The following is a 17,375-nucleotide window of genomic DNA, read 5'->3' as shown; positions in this document are numbered from 1 at the left end:
AGAGCGGCCAACAGGCCTTGGAGGGGCAGAGGCCCTCGCAGAGGGACGGATCGTAGCTCCTTGCTCTGTGCCTTGCCCTGGCTCTGGCTGTCTCTGTGCCCCCCCCCCGTCCCAGCCACGTGCCGGCGTTCCCCGGCTGGTGGAGCCCGGGGCTCCCCGACGGGCGGCGAGGGCCGGTCACCAGGTGGCGGCCGCGCTCCGCTCCAGCCCCGGCTCCAGCCCCGGCCCCAGCTCCGGCTCCAGCTCTGGCTCCGTCCCGGGCAGGGCCCCGCTGCAGAGCCCCCTTCGCCCCTCAGGGTCCTGCCTCCGGCAGAGCTCCAGCCGGGAAGAACCCTGACCGGAGCCCCCTGGGGCCCCCCGCTTCCCACAGCCGCATCCCTGCGGCCCCGACCCCCCGCGCTCCCCAGACCTTTCCCAGCACTGTCCCGTGCTCCAGCTGAGCCCAGCGCTCAAGGCAGCTCAGATCCCGATGGACATGGTCGGGATGGGCAATGAGGAACCCCAGCCTCTCTACGTAGGTATTTTGCACCAGAGACCCCATGACCCCTCTCTGCTCCTCTGAGGCTGACGTGAAGGCTGGGAATAGGGATGGATCTACAGCAGGCATTTCTAGGGCTCCCCACAGTTGATTTTGTCACCGTCTCTCAGAAGAAAGCAACATCTGATCTCAATCTGAAGCCTCCATGAGGGTTCCCCACACTGCCTGCACCCAGCTTCCCTCTGCCTGCTGAGCCTCAGGAGTTCATCTGCGATGGTTCCTGCTTCCTCTTGCCCCTCCGTACCCCTCACACCCTCCAAAGCTGCAGCATCCGAAACACTGACAGTCTCCAGGTGCCTTGTCCTGGGAAGTGGAGCAGCTGGTGAGGACACAGCACAGCATCACCACTGGTCATGGGCCACACACCTCCCGTCCTGCAGCCCCTTCTGGCCCAGCAAAACTTGTGCCGTGTTCCCCTGGCTCTCCTGTGTGGCTGGCTCAAACCACTGTGGGTCTTCCTCCCTCAGCACCTGGTGCCTAACCTCTCAGCTCTTCTCTCCTGGCCTCAGGATATCACCCAGCCCAGTGTGCCAACTTTCTGGCTGGTCACAGGGTCCTTGGGACACCTGTGGAGTAAAGCCACTGTCACAGTCCCAGCGGGCCTCGGGCTGTGTGCCAAGTGTCCTGAGCCATGCTGGGTCAGCAGCTTCCATGTCCAAGTGGCATCATGAGGTTGGGATCTCTGTACTCCCCCAGAGGAGAAGGTGCTTGGAGAGGAAATCCCCACAGCTCCAATCAGAAGAGTGCTCTCCCCATCACTGAGCAGACAGGGACCTGGAGCAGCTCCTAATGCCAGGGCTATCTGGAGTCATCAGGATGGGGAGCTCTCTCCATTCCTCTGCCACATCTCCTCCTGTCCCACTTTTCTCTTCATGTCTCTGCCCCTGCCTGAGCTGGGGTGCAGGAGCCCTGCTGGGCTCTGATCCCCACTTGGAGCCTCTGTGGGGTGCTGCTGCTGGCCAGACCCCGAGGCCTGCTCCAGGGGTGGCCCTGGGAACCCATGCAGAGCTCCTGGAGGAGCTCCAGCGTTACCTTTGTGTGGTGCTCTGCTCACTCAGGGACTGTTGGGTGGCCTTGAGGTAACTCTGCCTCCGAGCTGCAGTTTTTGGGGATGGTTTGGGGCTGTTTTCTGAGTCTTCACTATCATCATCCCCCATGGCTTTGATGTAACTCCCGCTCCGCATGCGCCGGCACGGGATCTCGCTGTCCTTGTCCCTGGACAGCGTGTTGTTCCACTCCCCCTGAGGCACCTACAAGAGGAAGGAGAGCATAAGCAGATGTGAGGGATGGCACCTCTGGGACCAATGGGATCATGGGGACTTGGGGGGATTGCTGGACTTTCCACTGGAGTGCAGTGGGAATGGGCAACATAACTCCTTTACAATCCTCCCTTACCACTTCATGCCAGGCAGCCCTGGGTTTGGTGGCTTCTGTTTCAGCACATCACAGCCATTCCCCCTGCTGCAGCAGACCACCTCCACCCCAGACATGCTCACACAGCCAATACAAGCTGCACAGTGCCAGATGTAAGGGGGAGGGAGGAGGGAGTCTCACCAGGCCTGTGTGGGGCATTGGGACAGGAGCAGACATGGGTGTTCATCACACAGACCATGTCACTGAACATAACAGTGCTGTTGTAGAGCAGGGCTTGTGAGTCAGAGCCCAGACGGGTTCTAACACCCTTTTAGATTTCTGAGTTGAATGTGACTCTGAGTGGCTGAAATTAATTTCTGAAGCCAAGTCAGGCTCTCACAAGTCCCTCTGGAGCAGCTCAGGCACACAGACCTTGTGCTGGCCTCTCTGCACAAAGATGAGCAGCACCTTTGGCAAGAGAATCACTTCTAACTCTACTAAGATGGCAACTGCACAATGAATTCAAGGCAGACACGGTCGCTTGATCCCTCACTAGAGATGGGTGAGCTGATGGTCCCACTGGAGGCTTGAAGCACTGAACAACCACAGTAGCCAACACCCCATCTGCCTATCCTGCGAAGGGTTTGTGTGGGGGACTGGAGACAGAGCCAAGGTGCCCAGAACGGACCAGGACAAGAGCCACACATGGTGTGGGACAGGTAAGGAGAAAGACGCGGAAGCTCGAGTTGCCAGGAGCAAGCCTTGGCTTTGTGGCTTGCTCAGATTGCAGCTGGCCTTTGTCCTGCCCTTGAGAGATGTGGCCAGGGAGAAGCAAGGACAGATGTGAAGATGCAGCAATGTCCATGCCATGCTGATCCCAGGGAGTCTGCCCCAGGGAGCAGCAGGTGGGTGGGTGCCATGGGCAGCAGCAATGGGTCTTGTGCTGAGCACACCTCATGCTGCTGAGGAACATCCACATTGGCTGTGCTGGATGGAGCTGCTGGATCTGCCCAGATCCCCAGGGAGCCATGGGATTAAGCAGTCGGTGTTCATACAGTGCTCTGGGGATGCAGAGTTGTGCTGCAGCTGTGATGAGCCAGAGCTGTTAAATGCTGCGTGGTGCCTTTTCCCACCCCTGTTCACAGCAGGTATGTTCTGTGGGAGCCAGAGCCAGTCTGAGGGTCTGTCTGATGCTGTTGGGGTGCAGCATCTTCAGGTGAGGTTTAGATCCTCAGGTAGTGGCTGCTCGTGGTCCTGAGAGCACCTGGGCTGTTTCCAGGCTCAATCCACACACAACAGCTCAGCTCACACCAAGGGCTCTCTTGTGCCCGAAGAAGCAGGGCCTCAGCCCATGTCCTGCCATCCCGCTGCCTCCTCTGTGTGTCCAGGAGAAGGCAAGGTGTGGAACAAAACCCAAACAGCCTGTGGGTGATGGGGCTCCTGCCAGGAGTGTGCCCATGACGCAGCACTGGGATTATTGGGGGGCATGGAACACAGTCAGGGCTGATGCCGGTGTGTGAGATCCAGGTGGGGACTAATGAAGAGTGAGTCTTCCACATGAGACCCACACCCGGCCAGGCCTCCCTGGCCCCACTTGCTGCTGGTGAGGGTTTTCCCATCTCTTTCCACCCTACCTCCTGCAATCTTTGTGCTTGGCCGTAGCTCCCAGGCTGGCTGCTTGCATGAGTGTCCAGCTCAGGGGCTGCAGGTGTTTCCATCAGGTTCCTACAAATGTAAGAGCCCAGAGCCCTTTCCCTGCTGAGTGTGAGCCCTGCCTCTGCCCCAGCCTCTGTCCATACTGGTGGCCTTGAGGCCGGCCAGGAGGGACTGCACTGGCTCCAGCTAAGTCCTGCCATGAGAGGGATCCCAACAGGTTACTGGGATGTCTGGCTCTGTTCCTAAAGGAGACAAGGGCCCTGAGAAAGCACTTTTATACCCATCACCTTGCTGTCAGGTCTGACTGGAGACTGCATTTTTCTGTTTGCCTTTTCCTCGGGGTGAGCTGCAGCTCCTGCCTGCGGGGGTCTCAGACTAGCACGAGGCTGGGGTGTGGGCAGGCGGGCCTGGGAACAGGACAGGCCTGGCGGAGGAGGCAGAGTGTGCCAGCAGCTGGGCTGCTCAGCAGAGCAGGGACTGCACGGTCGTGCAGGGGCAAATGCTGGATGGTGTGGGGCAGTGAGGGGAGCTGGGCTCAGCCTAGGACAGTGGGGATGTTAAGAGCTCAGGCTACTGTGGCTGCTCCACTGCCGCTGCTCAAGGGCAGGGCCAGGGGCTGCTCAGTTCCGCCATGGCTGGTGCATTTGCCTCCTGGCCTCTGGTCCTGTTGGCTCTCTCTGCAAAGCTGCACAAAAGAGTTTCAATGTGTCTCTGCTGGTGCAGCCTGTGAGCCAGGCAGCCCCCAGCACTGCCTGCCCTGTACAGACCCTGTCCCTGTCCTAGGGACAGCCTCCCCGCGGCATCGTGACAGCCCGCTGGTCCTCACCAAGCTGCCTATTTCTCCTTTCCCTGCCTCTCCGTCGTTTTTCACTTTGGCAAGACAGCAAGACACAGCTGTCAGGGGGCTCCACATTCCAGTTCAGCAGTCAAAGGGAAGGAAGATGCTTGGCAGGACACCCTCTGAAGCCACTACCCCAGTCTGGATTGTGTCCCACCTCTGCCTGCATACAGAGTCCAGGGGGAGCTCTTGCTCCTGAGGGACAGAGTGCTGGACAAATGTTTCATAAGTGTCACACCTGAAAAGACAAGCAGGTGCCCTTGGGGACCTCCAAAAGCAGTATAGGTACTTGAGGTGCTCTTCAGGGTCTTTTGGGGTGCTTCTCTGCACTGTCAGGCCCCTGAGGATGTGAGGAGCCTGTCCCACAGTCTGAAGCTCTGCGATGGGGGTGATGAGCCCAAAGCAGCTCCTGTGGTCAAGGACAGACCTTGACAGTGGTCAGTGAGGCCCCTTGATGGCAGCGGCATTCCTGGCAGGTGAGACTCCAGGCTCTGAGCACAGCTCATGTGTCACAGACAGGACCAAGTGGACCTGAAGGCACCCAGGCCTGGCCCAGAGCAGCTCTGGAGGCTCCTCACTGGCAGTAGGACTCTGCTGCCCTTCTTGCTGCTCTCCCAGGTGTGGGTTTGGTTTTGCCCATGGTGTTCTGGCTGGTGTGGAGGGCGTGGATATAAGAGCACTTGTCAAGAGCACTTGTGGAGGCTTGGGGATACACCTGCCCTGAGGCTGCATGGAGGTAAAGAGCAGGCAGCAGAGGTGGTCTTCCAGGCTGCAGGATGTGGATCTTTCTGCCCAGTCGAGGTCTATGTGGTGCCATGCGGTGCATGTGGGATTCAGGCATGTGTCCATCCCTGGAACTGGGGTTCACTGCTGCCACAATGCTGAATGTCACAAACCAGCAGCACTGTCTGGCTCTGCTGCTCTCCTGCCATGAGCAGAGCATGGAGGGAAAAGGGAAGGGGTCACATGGGCATCCCCCGAAAGAGAGGGGAGTGGAGGGAAGGGGAAGGCTCCACTCCTGGGCTCTGGACAGGGGTGCAGAAGCTGCACCGCTCCCACAGTTTCTGGAGGAAGAAACTTGCAGAGCAAACAGCGTTTCCATTCACACATGTGCCAGCTCTGACATGCAGCTCAGCCCCGCCACACATGGACATGCACCACCCAGGAGCGCTCTGCCAAGCTTGAGGGCTGGACACAGCAGGCAGGGACGCACGGGCCATGCACAGGTTGCACTGAGGTGGGCACACTGCTGCTCCCTCCAGGGCCGCCTCCCTCGGGGTCAGCCGTGGGCTCAGCCACATCCTTGAGAAAGCAAACCAGAGCCCTTGGGCCTCGGCTGTCCTTCTGGCAGGGCACCCTCTAGGAAGGACCTGGGCTGGATTCCTGCTCCATGGCAGCTAGGTGGGGCTGGCATGAGGCTGCGAGCATCCACTGAGTGGCTGACACTGAACAGGCCACCCAGTCTGGATTATGAACTATTTTTGGGGGTCCTGGGGCCTAAGGAAGTTCTGGTGTGGTGTGACTGTAAACTAATCTGGATGATGCATGAGGTTAATGGTGACTGTCCCCTGGGAGCCCTCACACGGCCTGTCCCTTTGGTATGATCCTGGGATCCACAGCTTCTGCTCACCCCTGCCTGGGTCATCTCCCATTCCAAGGAGCTTCCTAGCCATAGGGATCCTGACCCCTCAGCCTCTTTCCTGTGGGGCCCATGGAGATGGGGGAATAGGGCATGGAGAACACAGTCTCCCTCCTTGGGGACTCTGCTCTAAGGATAGAGCTGTGTCACCTGCGGGACTGATCCCAAGAAACCCCTGATGACGATGGGACAGGGCTGGACCTCGAGCTGGATGATTACCATCTCTCATGTCTGGGTATGGGGATGGGCCTGGAAACATCACATGAACCCCCCAGTAGTCCCCAGTGAAGCCCAAGACTACCCAGAGTCTGCAAATGGGGTAGGAGAGGTGAATAGGCTGAGGGGCTTGCCCAACCTGGAGGCTGGGGTGTCCTGTTTGTCCTCATCCCACTCCTCCTGCCCTCCCTCATGTCCCTTTACCTCTGGGACTCACCAGGCATTTCTGCCTGGCAGCAGCCCCATCCACAACAGGGCAGGGCCCCTGTGCTCCCCAGGCACTGGGCAGGCAAATCCCTGTGGTTCCTCCCTGTGGCACATCCAGGGAGTGGGCTTGTCCTGTCCCCAGGTGGAGCATGGCCTTGCAAAAGGATGTTTCCCACACACCAGCTGCAGACATGACTTCTCCATTACCAGTGTAGCCCCTTTCCCGTGCTGAGGAGAGGTCTGGATACAATCACCCCATGCTACCATGAGGTTCCTGAGCCCTGTGCCCTGATCTCTGTGGCTCACACGGGTACAAGACCAGCCTGAGCACCTGTGACCTGTCAGCTTGCGGGGGCACCGAACATCGTGTTTTCTGGGTGCCAGGAGTCTTGGCTTTGCTCTAGTGAGACGCTGTTGGCCGCAGTGGCTGCCCCAGGCACTCGGGATGTTGGTTGCACCCTGGTGTCCCCCAGTGCCCCTACAGCCATGGCAGCCAGGGCTGTTGGCTGCTCCCTACCCACTCCAAGTCCAGTGGCACAGGCTACTGCCCCTGTCTGATGGTCCCAGGAGGGTCAGGGTCAGGGTGGGAGGGAGCTGGGCAAAAGCTTCCCCTCAATACAAGATCCCTACCTGGGTGCTGCCTGCGTCGGTCGGCCCGGGGCTGAGGGGCTGGTCCCACTTCTGTGGGGGCTCGCTCGGCTGCAGCGGGGCACCCGTGTCCTCCCAGCTGAGTGGTGGGGCTGCCCAGCTGCTGGCCGGGCTCGTGCCACCCAGCTGTGCCCACAGCCCTGCGTCAGGCTGTCGAGAAACGGAGGCTCATTATATGGGGGGGAAGGATGGCCAGGGCAGCCTCACATCCCCAGCTGGGGCCAGACTCCGAGAGGCAAGGGGCTGTCGGAGCTGCCTGATGGGCTCTGCGCTGCAGGCCGAGGGGAACAGGGTCCGTAGAGAGTATGGCTGCAGCTCTTTGACCTCAAACACTTAACTGGAAAGAGGGGGCAAAGAAAAAGAAACCAGGCCAAGACCATTTTTCCTGATGATGCTCCTGATAAGTTCAGTCCCTTGGAAGTTTGATTTGCAGCCGTGGCCAGAACAGTATTGGAAACAGAGTGTGCTTCAATAACTCACTGGTCTTTAAAGCTTGTAAGCTTGCTGGACATAACCAGGGGAGCCCATGGCACCTCTTCATTAAAGGGATGCTGGAGATTTACATACACAGACTGGTCCCCTCCTCCCCCCATCCAGGTCTGGCTTATTTGTCTTCATTCCTCTCTCTAGGGCACAACCAGGTTCATGTCGTTCAAGCACCGCTTTTGGAATCTGCCACAGTGACCTGGAGCTGTTGGTGATGGGGTTTCAAACCAGCATTAGCCATGCAGGCCACGGCCATGCAAGCTGGGGGCTGGCATTGCCCCCCTGCCCCCAGCCCTGCTCCGCGTGGGCGAGTGAGGCAGCGGTCGGTCCTACCAGCACTCCGGGGAAGCTGGGCAGAGTGGGGCTTACTGGGCACGCCGGCACGTCCTTGTGATGCGTGGATATAAGGGGTAAGTGTTAGTTATTGCTGGGGATCTTCAGCCTGTGGGGTGGTGGAGCAGGAGTCTCCATGGGAGTGGGGCTGGAGCTTGGGGAGCTGTGTCCAAGTGAGGTGTGAGACACGGCCGCTCAGCATGTCCAGCTGCACGGGCACCCACTGGGAACAACCACATGTGGGCAGCTACATACCCACCTGCCCAAGAGTGTTCCCCTCAGCATCTTCAGGGTCTGGGCAGGCAGTGGGGGCATGTGTGGGGCCTGCAGCAAATGGGGATCGCAGCAGAGGGTGTGGCATGGCACATGCCCTCCTCCCCTCGCTGCCATGGGACAGCACAGGGACGGGGGGGGGTGCTGGGACAATGATGCAGCTGTGGGAGATGGACCCCACGTGCACCAGTGTCCCCGCAGGAGGAGTGGGGGTCTATTCCTGGGGCCCCTCCCGGGCCTCTCCTGGCAGTGTGACCTTAGGTGGCAGCTGAACCGTCTGGAGATGTTTGATAAGGTCACATGGGCAAGAGGGTGCCCAGCGAGAGGATGTCCCCTGAACTCCTGTGCTCTCCCTGCATGGACCATGCCATGCCCTACCCCGGCACCCACCTGCAGGTAGTGGTAGGCCAAGTCCTGGTGGCAGGACTTGGATTTGAGCAAGGCTTTGTCAATGGTGGCGGAGGCCTTCTGGCACACCTCCCGGGCATGGCTGAGCGTCAGCGTGGACCAGGAGCCTCGCTTGATGTAGTTGGAGTCGTTGTTGATGGGGATATTGGTGCAAGGGGTGACTTTGAGGTCGTTATTGCTCTTGGAGGATTTCAGCATGTGCTCGCTGATGGTGTTGTAGGCGTGCATGAAGTACTTTGGCTGGCTGTGGTCGGGCTGCCGGCCCAGTGTCATGAGCCCCATGGGGTTGCGGTAGCTGCAGGTATCGCTGTCCAAGTTGTCATCTGAGCTCCACCAGCCGGAGATGTTGGACCTGGTCCTGCGCTTGGGCTCAGAGGTTTTCGCTCGGTCCTTGCTCTTGCTCCTCCGGTTTTGCTTGGTGTCATCTGCCCCCTTCTTCCCATTCACGTTGCCCTTGGTGGGGCCCTCCAGAGACTGGGACTTGGCAAAGAGCTTCTGCACAGAGTGGACAAGGTGCCGGATGCGCCCAGGGCTCTCGCTCCGGTGCTTCGTGTCACTCCGCTGGAACTGGAGGGTGCTGAAGCCATCCCTGTGGATGGGCAGCTGCTTCTCAAACTGATCAAGGAGGTTTGCAGGCAGGCGGTTGATCTTTGTGGCTTGAGCATGGCTCGGAAAAGGGTTGTCGTCCGGGACCTCGAAGTGGGAGTTGTAATGAATGCGGGGGAAAGTGCTGCTGTTGGAGATCTGGTTGTTGAGTGGAAGGAGACAGTCACCATGGAGCGTGTTCTGGGCTGGGAATCGGGGATCCATGGTGAAGGAGTCAGTGGGGCTGAGGAGATAAGGGTTCCTGTCCTGGGGGGCATAAAGAGAGTCTTGAGGGGAGTCCAGGTTATCAGAGAGGTGGCGGCTTCTGTTATCTCCTAAGCCCTTCATGGTCCCAGTGCTTCCCAGACCATCACTCAGGGACGGTGTAGCAGACTCCTCGCAGGAGCACTGGCCCCGCTGCCCCGCAGACTTTCCTGTACCTGGAGGAAGAGGACAGATGCTGAGAACCAGATGGGAATCCCTCTGGCAGCCCAGGGGGCATCCCCATGGGGGCTGTCCCAGCTCTGAAAGCAAATGCCACCAAGGTTATAGAACAAAGGAGAGAAGCAGGATAGGAGAGAGCTGACACGGCAGGAGGGGAGGAGAAGGGGCATGAAACCAGGCACTGAGGAGAACAGGGCACAGCAGAGGAGGAGGGGCAGGATTCACTCTCTTTGTTAAATAACCATGTGCAGCATCAGAACACCAGCAGCGCTGTTAAGCAGCCTGTGACTGAGCACTGAGGCACACAGGCACTGCAACTGCAGAGATAGAGTCCCCTCCCCAGCAGTGTGACAAAAGCTGGCAGGGCACTGCCAGCAGATCCCTGCTCTGTCCCATTTGCTCAAGGGACTGGGGAAAAACCTGCTGTCAGACACTGCACCGGTCCGCCCTGAGCCCAGGCAGCCTAGAGCCGACCACCTCATCCTCTGCCCAGTGTTTCTGTGGTGCCGGGATCTCGGGTCTGGCAGCCTCTGCTCATGCAGCTGCGCTAATACGAGGTGATGGCAAATGCCTCCTCTCAGCCACTGCCAGGCTTGTGGCATGTTTTACCCCGGAGCACAGTGTGTCAGTAGCTCTGCGAGAGCAGAGGTTTCTGAGGACTCAGCGCCTGACCTGAGAAGCTGTTTGCTGTTCAGATGATGATTCCTGCCGTGCTGCATGACTCCTGAGGAGCTGTGTCACCCTCCAAGCCTGCCCATCGTCCCTGATACTGTCCCCTCTGCCACAGCAAGGGGCTGGGGTTGGCCACCTTTGGCCCATTTGGCAGGTACAGGATCCCTGCAGGGTGGCAGAGGGGCAGCTGGACAGAAGGAAGGGAGTCAGGGGACATCCTCACTGAAGGTCTCCCCAGTGGTCTTACCCCATCCTGCTTGGCTCAGAGGGATCCTCATCTGCACTGGGTTATACAGGAAAAAATGACAAACCTTTTGGGGCTGCTTAAAAAGAATCAATAAACATTTATGTGAATTGAGTTGTCAATCAGTGAGTTGATTTTCCATACTTAAAACCTACTTGAATAGGTGATGAACTCTTATTGGAACTTGAATAAATGAACTCTTATTTCCTTTTAGCTTAGTTTCTTATTTCCTTTTTGGTTTAGTTTGAGAGGAAGAGTGACTTTTAATACAGCTAGATAGGGGGAACAGTTTTAAACTAAAAGAACAGAGCTTTAGATTAGATATTAGGAAGAAATTCTTCCCTGTGAGGGTAGTGAAGCCCTGGCACAGGTTGCCCAGAGAAACTGTGGCTGCCCCATCCCTGGAAGTGTTCAGGGCCAGATTGGAGAGGGCTTAGAGCAACCTGGGATAGTGGGAGGAAATAGCAAAATTAAAGAAATGTAAATCTGTGCCATGCAATGAAGGCCTGACGTGCAGGGGAGGAGGAGTGGTGCCAGGGGCTGGGCTGCCTTCAGGTCTTCGAGAGGCAGAGGCACAGGGAGGAAAAACTGAGGGGCTGGGGATGAGTGGGAAAGGAGGGAAAGAGAAGCTTCTGGAGGGGCAGGAGCAGAAAGGATGGGAATGTGGGAGCAGGGGAGGGCAGGGAGCTCCCTCTCTCCCAGACTGGTGAGCCCTTGCCAAGGGTGGACACTCGCTTCTATATGGCAGGGAGTTCATTGCTTCTTTCTCCTCCTGTGGACTCCTGCTGGGCTGTCACAGGTCCTGATCCTCCTGCCTGTCCTTCCAGCTCTGGGATCCCTTTCCTTGCTGGCCAGGGATGCGTCTGCTGCTGGGCATGTGTTGGGGGCAGGGCTGCGCCCCCCGCCCCCCCCCAGCTCCTGGTGCCCACCATGCTGTGTTTGCTGCCTCCTCTGTCAGCTGATCTCCCTTTAAGATGGATTAAACTGTTTTCTTACATTTCAGTTACTCTCTGCAATCCATAGCACTTTCTTGAGACGTGGGGTCACAGAAGGGAAAAGTCCAATTAGCTTCTTCCCTGCCATCTTTTTAATTTGAACAGATGAAAAAGCTTGAAACTAAATCTCCCAAATCCATGATCCTTCAGCTCACAGACTGGGCAAGGGCTGCCTCCCAGGGCAGCTGCCCAGTCCCCCAGTGTGTCTTCCTGCCCTGAGCCAGGCACCACAGCAGGGGGGTGGCCTGTCCCCCACCACAGAGGGGACACTCAGGGTCATCACAAGACAAGACCTGAGTAGCAGATGGTTGCAGCAGGGGCTGCCAGGGTGAGGACAGGACCCCTGAGCCCATGGGAAGGGGCTGGTCTTGCCCCATTACTTCCCTTCCCCTCAGCCTATTTTCTCAGGGCTGACCTTCCTCTTCCCAGTGACTTTGCTGATGCTCAGAGGTCTCTGAGGTGAAGCAGGTAAACTGACCTGACCTGATTTATGTCACTTTTGTGTGTCCCAAACCTCAGCTGGAGGCAGCCTCCTCTTGGGCATGGTTCACAGCAGCAGCATGGGAGCTGCCTGCAGGCTTGGATGGGCTGCACCCAATTCAACTCCAGCAGCTCCAGACACTGGGCAGGGGATGGAATTACATCAGAGAATCATGCAATGGTTTGGATTGGAAGGGACCTTATCACTCATCTCCTTCCAAATCCCTGCCATGGGCAGGGACACCTTCCTCTAGACCAGGTTGCTCCAAGCCCTGTCCAACCTGGACTTGAACACTTCCAGGCATGGATCCCCCACCAGCAGCTGTGATCAGCTTCCGTGCTGGGGCTCTGCATGACAAGGGACTTGGGCAAACCAATGTCACTGTCCGTTTTGCCCCCTCCCTTTGAACTTTTGTGGCGGATGTGGGTTTTAGGAGATGCTGCCCTTTTTCTATTGTCTTAAATTCCGCAAACCCACCTTAAACCATCTTATCCTGAGGGCATGGAGAAGACAGGGCAGAGGACAGGGCAGACCCTTTCAGCAAGGACATACAGCCCCTCACCTTGCCAGCCTCACCACACCTCACTGCTCTCTACTTCTATCTGTTTCCAGGTTCTCACTTTGCAGTTGGCTGGTGTTTGCCAGCCTGATGTGTGGCAGAGGGGTCCTGGGGGTGCTGCAGGTCACCAGGCAAGGTGGCTCCCTCTCAGCAAGCCTGGCAGATCACAGGGAGCTCCCAAAGCACCCCATGTTCTGTATTTCTGCTCCTTGTGTGTAGAGTGTTGGGGGTGCAGGCTGAGCGCGGGGTGCACCCTGAGCATGGGAGCTTATGCTTCTGTAGAACCAGGGAGCTGCAAACACTGGGCTGGTGGCTAATCTCACCCTCCACAGGCAGCTGTGGGGGATGGCTCAGTGCTGCTGCCCTCCCTCCCTTCTCCCCTGCCCCTGGCACACATCTTCCGCACAAGGACTCCTTGTCCTCTCCCTGGCTGCCCTCCTCTGCTGACACAACCATCACTGCTGCAGCTGAGCAATGCCTTGACACAGAAATGGGCACTCGAAGAGCTCTTTAAGTGGTGCTGAGGCCCTGGTACAGGTAGCCCAAAGAAGCTGTGGCTGCCCTGTGAACTGGATGAGCTTTAAGGTCTCTTCCAATCCAAACCAGTCTGTGACTCTGATTCTTCCTCCCCAAAACCACAGCAAAAAGCATCATCTCCCCTTCCCTTTCTTTCTTCTTCTCTCTGCCTCCCCCTCACAGCTCTGCCATAGATCTGCTATTCCCATCAGCAGAGCTTTCCAACAGCTTCTAAGTTTATTCCCTGTGGAAATGCCAAAGCCACTGCCCACATACTGCATCCATGCTAAATGGAAGGAGAGATCTACTACCCCTTGGTAGAGCTGGGCTCTCTCATCCCCAGCTGCCACATCTCATGTAAAGGACATAATGCATCACAAAATCACTGCACCTGTACACAACACCTGGCACCAGACACAGTGAGACCTGGGTCCAGATGGTGCCAGCAGAAGTCAGACACTCTGTCCTTAGGCTCCTTGGCAGGCATTGATATAACCCCCTGTGTGGGTGGGGAGCATTTCTTGAGCTCACAGCCAAAGCAGGGTTCACCTGGACAGGGCTCGTTGGGGACGGACATGTGTGAACAGGGTGTGTGTGACAAGACATGTAAGAACAGGACAGGGGAGAGATTGGTGAAAGTCAGCTGTATCCTGGGCTCATCCCACGGCGTGGGCAGTAGGTGAGGGGGGTTTCTGCCCCTCTGCCCCACTCAGGTGAGACCCCACCTGCAGGGCTGCCTCCAGCCCTGGGGTCCCCAGCATCAGAAGGACATGGAACTGTTGGAGCAAGTCCAGAGGAGGCCATGGAGATGCTCCGAGGGCTGGAGCGCCTCTGCTCTGGAGCCAGGCTGGGAGAGCTGGGGGTGTTCACCTGGGGAAAGGAAGGCTCCTTCCCGGGCCTAAAGGGGCTCCAAGAGAGTTGGATGGACAAGGGCCTGGAGTGACAGGGCAAGGGGGAATGGCTTCCCACTGTCAGAGGGCAGGGTGAGATGGGATACTGGGAAGAAATATCACAATGTGAGGGTGGTGAGGCCCTGGCACAGGGAAGCTGTGGCTGCCCCATCCCTGGAAGTGTCCAAGGCCAGGTTGGATGGGACTTAGAGCAACCTGGTTTAGCGGAATATGTCCCTGCCCATGGCAGGGGGCTGGAACGAGATGGTTTCTAAGGTCCCTTCCAACCCAAACTCTTTGATAATTCTGTGGTTCTCTGATTCTATGTACTCCTGAGGCAGGACTGGCCACGAAGGAGCAGGAGCCATTTGGGTGCTGCTCAAGAGAAACGGGCAGAAGCATCAGGAGAAGCAGCAGTGTGTAAAATGGGACTGCTCAGGGCACACATCCTTCAGAAGACACCCCTGACTGATGGGGCTGCAGGCACCCTTTGGAGTCATCTAGTCCTCCCCTCTGCCAATCAGATTTTCCAGGGCTCCACATACTGCGCTCTCCCACGTAAACCCTGGCCCAGCCATCCAAGCTGGCTGCAAACACAGAGGTGGCTTTTATATATAGAAACCAGCAGCATGCTAACAACCGGCTGGAGAAGGAATAGAGGATTCACAACCTGCAGAAGAAAAATGCTTCCCTCACCCTGCTGCAAGAAGCTTAAAAGATTGTGTACTGTGGTGTAGGTGACGTGGGTCTGCCCACACGCACAGAGTCAAACGTTCCCTGAATTAGCAGGAACACTTGATGTGGCGTTCGGCGAGGGGGGCCGCCGGCTGCCAGAGCCCTGCATTAATGATGATTCAGAGTTCAGAATCTAATCGCGGGGGATAAAAATAGTCAGCTTCTGCTTAGAACAATTCATTACACAACAGACCTTCCTCCAGCCTCCCCCTGCCGCTTGCTGCTCCCCGGGATGTTTTCCACTGCTGCCTGGGGAGCTCTGTCCTGGGGTAGAGGATGCCAGGGCTGAGCAGCAGCACTGCCCATCCTAGGATGAAGTCAGAGGCTCCTGAGGAGGAGTTAATGTCACATGGATGTTCCCACTGTGACAGTATCACCAGAACCAGGCACTCTCTGCACAGCAATGGAGGGGAGACAGTAGCCACACGTCTCACCTGTGAGGCATCCCTCCTTGGGAGATGGGGAATCACTTTAGAGGACTAGTCTGCCCCTTGCCTGCGGGTGTCCCAGGGGCTCACCCAGCCCATCCTCAACCCCTTGCCAGGCAGCTCTCACCAGATGGACCAAACCCCAGAGTTGGCTGCGTTGGTGTGTGAGCTCGACGGAGTGTGTGGCGCTGATCCCTCAGCACTGCTGTGTCCCAGGGGAAGGATCTCCTCACATTTCATCTCACATCTGAATAAATGGCTTGTGCCTTTAGAATGTGGGATCTGCTCACAGGTCCTGAGGTCTCACAGTCGCTGAATATTGCCCTATTGCCACCCATACCTGTGGTCTCCTGCTTGTTCTTCAGGCCAAGGGACATCTCTGCTGGGACTGCCTGCTGGTGCACGCTGGGGCGATAAGGAGGGATGGGATCTGACTGGTGCCATCCCAAAACAGATGAGGAATAATTTATCTTCCTTAAATGCTCTAAATGCTTTTTTTTTTTTTGGTATCAGCACAGCCCAATGCTGTGAAAGTCAAAGGTTGTAATATGACAGAGATTTTTAACTTCAGGTGTTGGCTAAGCTGGAGGAGCAGATGAACTCCTGTGAGACACAGAGAACTTATTTCCATGCCAATGTCATTGGTAATATAATCAACTCTTAAGGGAGCAAAACCCCAGAAACTTCACAACCTATTTGTCTGTCCCTAAATAGAAGTTTCTCAAAGTTCTCCATGACATGGGATCTGCTCTGAAGCAAGAAATGCAAAGCATTAAGTAGGTCAGATGAGATAAATGAGACAGATAATAAAGGGATTTTTCTGTAAGAGAGCAGGAGAGCTGATGAGGTGGTTGGAATGGAAGGACCAGGGCAGCAAACGTGTCTTTGTCTTTGAAACCCACCTGCACTTGGGGCACATGCTGGAGACCACAAGGGTGGTCATGTCCTGCTCATGTGGAAAAGCAGCTAATGAGAACATTCTGGACCAAACCTGACCTATTCTGGTCAGGGCTGTTCAAGGTGCCTGGAGGGGGTGGGGAAATGTTTGCAAAGACCTCTGTGGAGCAAAGCCCTTACCTTGCCTATGCTATGACTCCCAGGGAGTCCACTTTTGAACTGAAAAATTGTGACAGAGAGGAAGACAGAGACTCTGCTTGGCCTCCTGTGCTACCACCCTGCCCAAGCCCCATATGAGTCTTCCTGCCTCACTGTGCTGCCAGAGCAAGCAGCAGTCCCCAGACTGGGGGCACCAAGGACCACAACGGGGAGGAGGAGGTCCAGCCTGGAGAAGGGGAGACTGAGGTCAGACCTCATCAGGGTCTGCAGCTTCCTCACGAGGGGCAGTGGAGGGGCAGCACCGATCTCTGCTCTCTGTGACCAGCGACAGGACTCGAAGGAACAGGTGGAGCTGTGTCAGGGGAGGGTTTGGTTGGATCTCAGGAAAAGGTTCTTCCCCCAGAGGGTGGTTGGGCACTGACCAGGCTCCCCAGGGCAGTGGGCACGGCCCCAAGGCTGCCAGAGCTCCAGGAGGGTTTGGACAATGCTCTGAGGCACATGGCAGGAAATTTGGGGTGTCCTGTGCAGGGCCAGGAGTTGGACTTGATGGTCCTTGTGGGTACCTTCTCACTCAGGATATTCTGTGATTCTATGATTCTGTATCTCCTTGCCCTTGATGTTTGTGGCAGAGTAGTTACAGCATGCCCCAAATGATGAGGGCTGTCACTGCTGCACCACCAGGTCTCTGCTGCTGTGCAAGGATGTTGCTTTGCTCCAGGACAGATGTTCTCACTGCTTAAATGTCCAAATGAAGCCAGACATGTCCAGATGATGCTAGGCAGGGCCCTCCCTGCATTTGGGATGCAGGATAGAGATGCTCTTTGGCAGCGGATTTGCTCAGTGCCTTAAACAAAGCAGCTCCTCTTGCGTGAGGGTCCTGGGGCAAAGAGGAGCGGGAGGGAGAAGCCAGCAGCTCCCTCTGCCATTCCCTCAGAGCACAGACTGGGACCATCCACAGCCTCCTGCATGCTTGGAGCTCGGGAACACTTCCTTTGTCTCAAAGTGGGTCAGCGCGGAGGCGTGACGTTACTATAGCAATAGGGATGAGATTTCATAACTTTACTTTGTGAGGGGCGTGTTGCAGGATTCACTACTAGATGGTTGGAGAATTGTCATTGAATCACCCTCCCAGCTCCCCTTCCCCAGTCTCCTCCTCCCTCCTGCTCCACTACCCT

At 57.0% G+C, this 17,375-nt stretch overlaps 1 protein-coding gene across 5 annotated transcripts in view; it reads right to left on the bottom strand.

The window, feature by feature from the left end:
- Positions 1-17,375, bottom strand: part of DLGAP4 (DLG associated protein 4) — a 146,373-nt gene that overhangs the window by 52,888 nt on the left and 76,110 nt on the right. For 3 of the 5 annotated variants that reach the window (XM_027740466.2, XM_027740467.2, XM_039383822.1), the window contains exons 3-5: positions 8,578-9,620; positions 7,078-7,245; positions 1,571-1,788 (exon numbers count right to left, since the gene is read on the bottom strand). In XM_027740466.2, the coding sequence (XP_027596267.1) occupies positions 1,571-1,788; positions 7,078-7,245; positions 8,578-9,528 (1,337 nt within the window). In that variant the 5' untranslated portion in view covers positions 9,529-9,620. Of the gene's footprint in view, positions 1-1,570; positions 1,789-7,077; positions 7,246-7,914; positions 7,969-8,577; positions 9,621-17,375 lie in introns of all 5 variants that reach the window. The other 2 variants (XM_027740468.2, XM_027740469.2) reach the window with 2 other exon arrangements.

This window comes from Pipra filicauda, unplaced genomic scaffold (genome assembly GCF_003945595.2).
Source record: "Pipra filicauda isolate LSUMZ 115617 unplaced genomic scaffold, ASM394559v2 scaffold327_size997775_pilon, whole genome shotgun sequence".
Taxonomy (NCBI): Eukaryota; Metazoa; Chordata; class Aves; order Passeriformes; family Pipridae; genus Pipra; species Pipra filicauda.
Note: the sequence above shows the minus strand (reverse complement) of the source record. Positions and strands in the feature narration are given on the sequence as shown.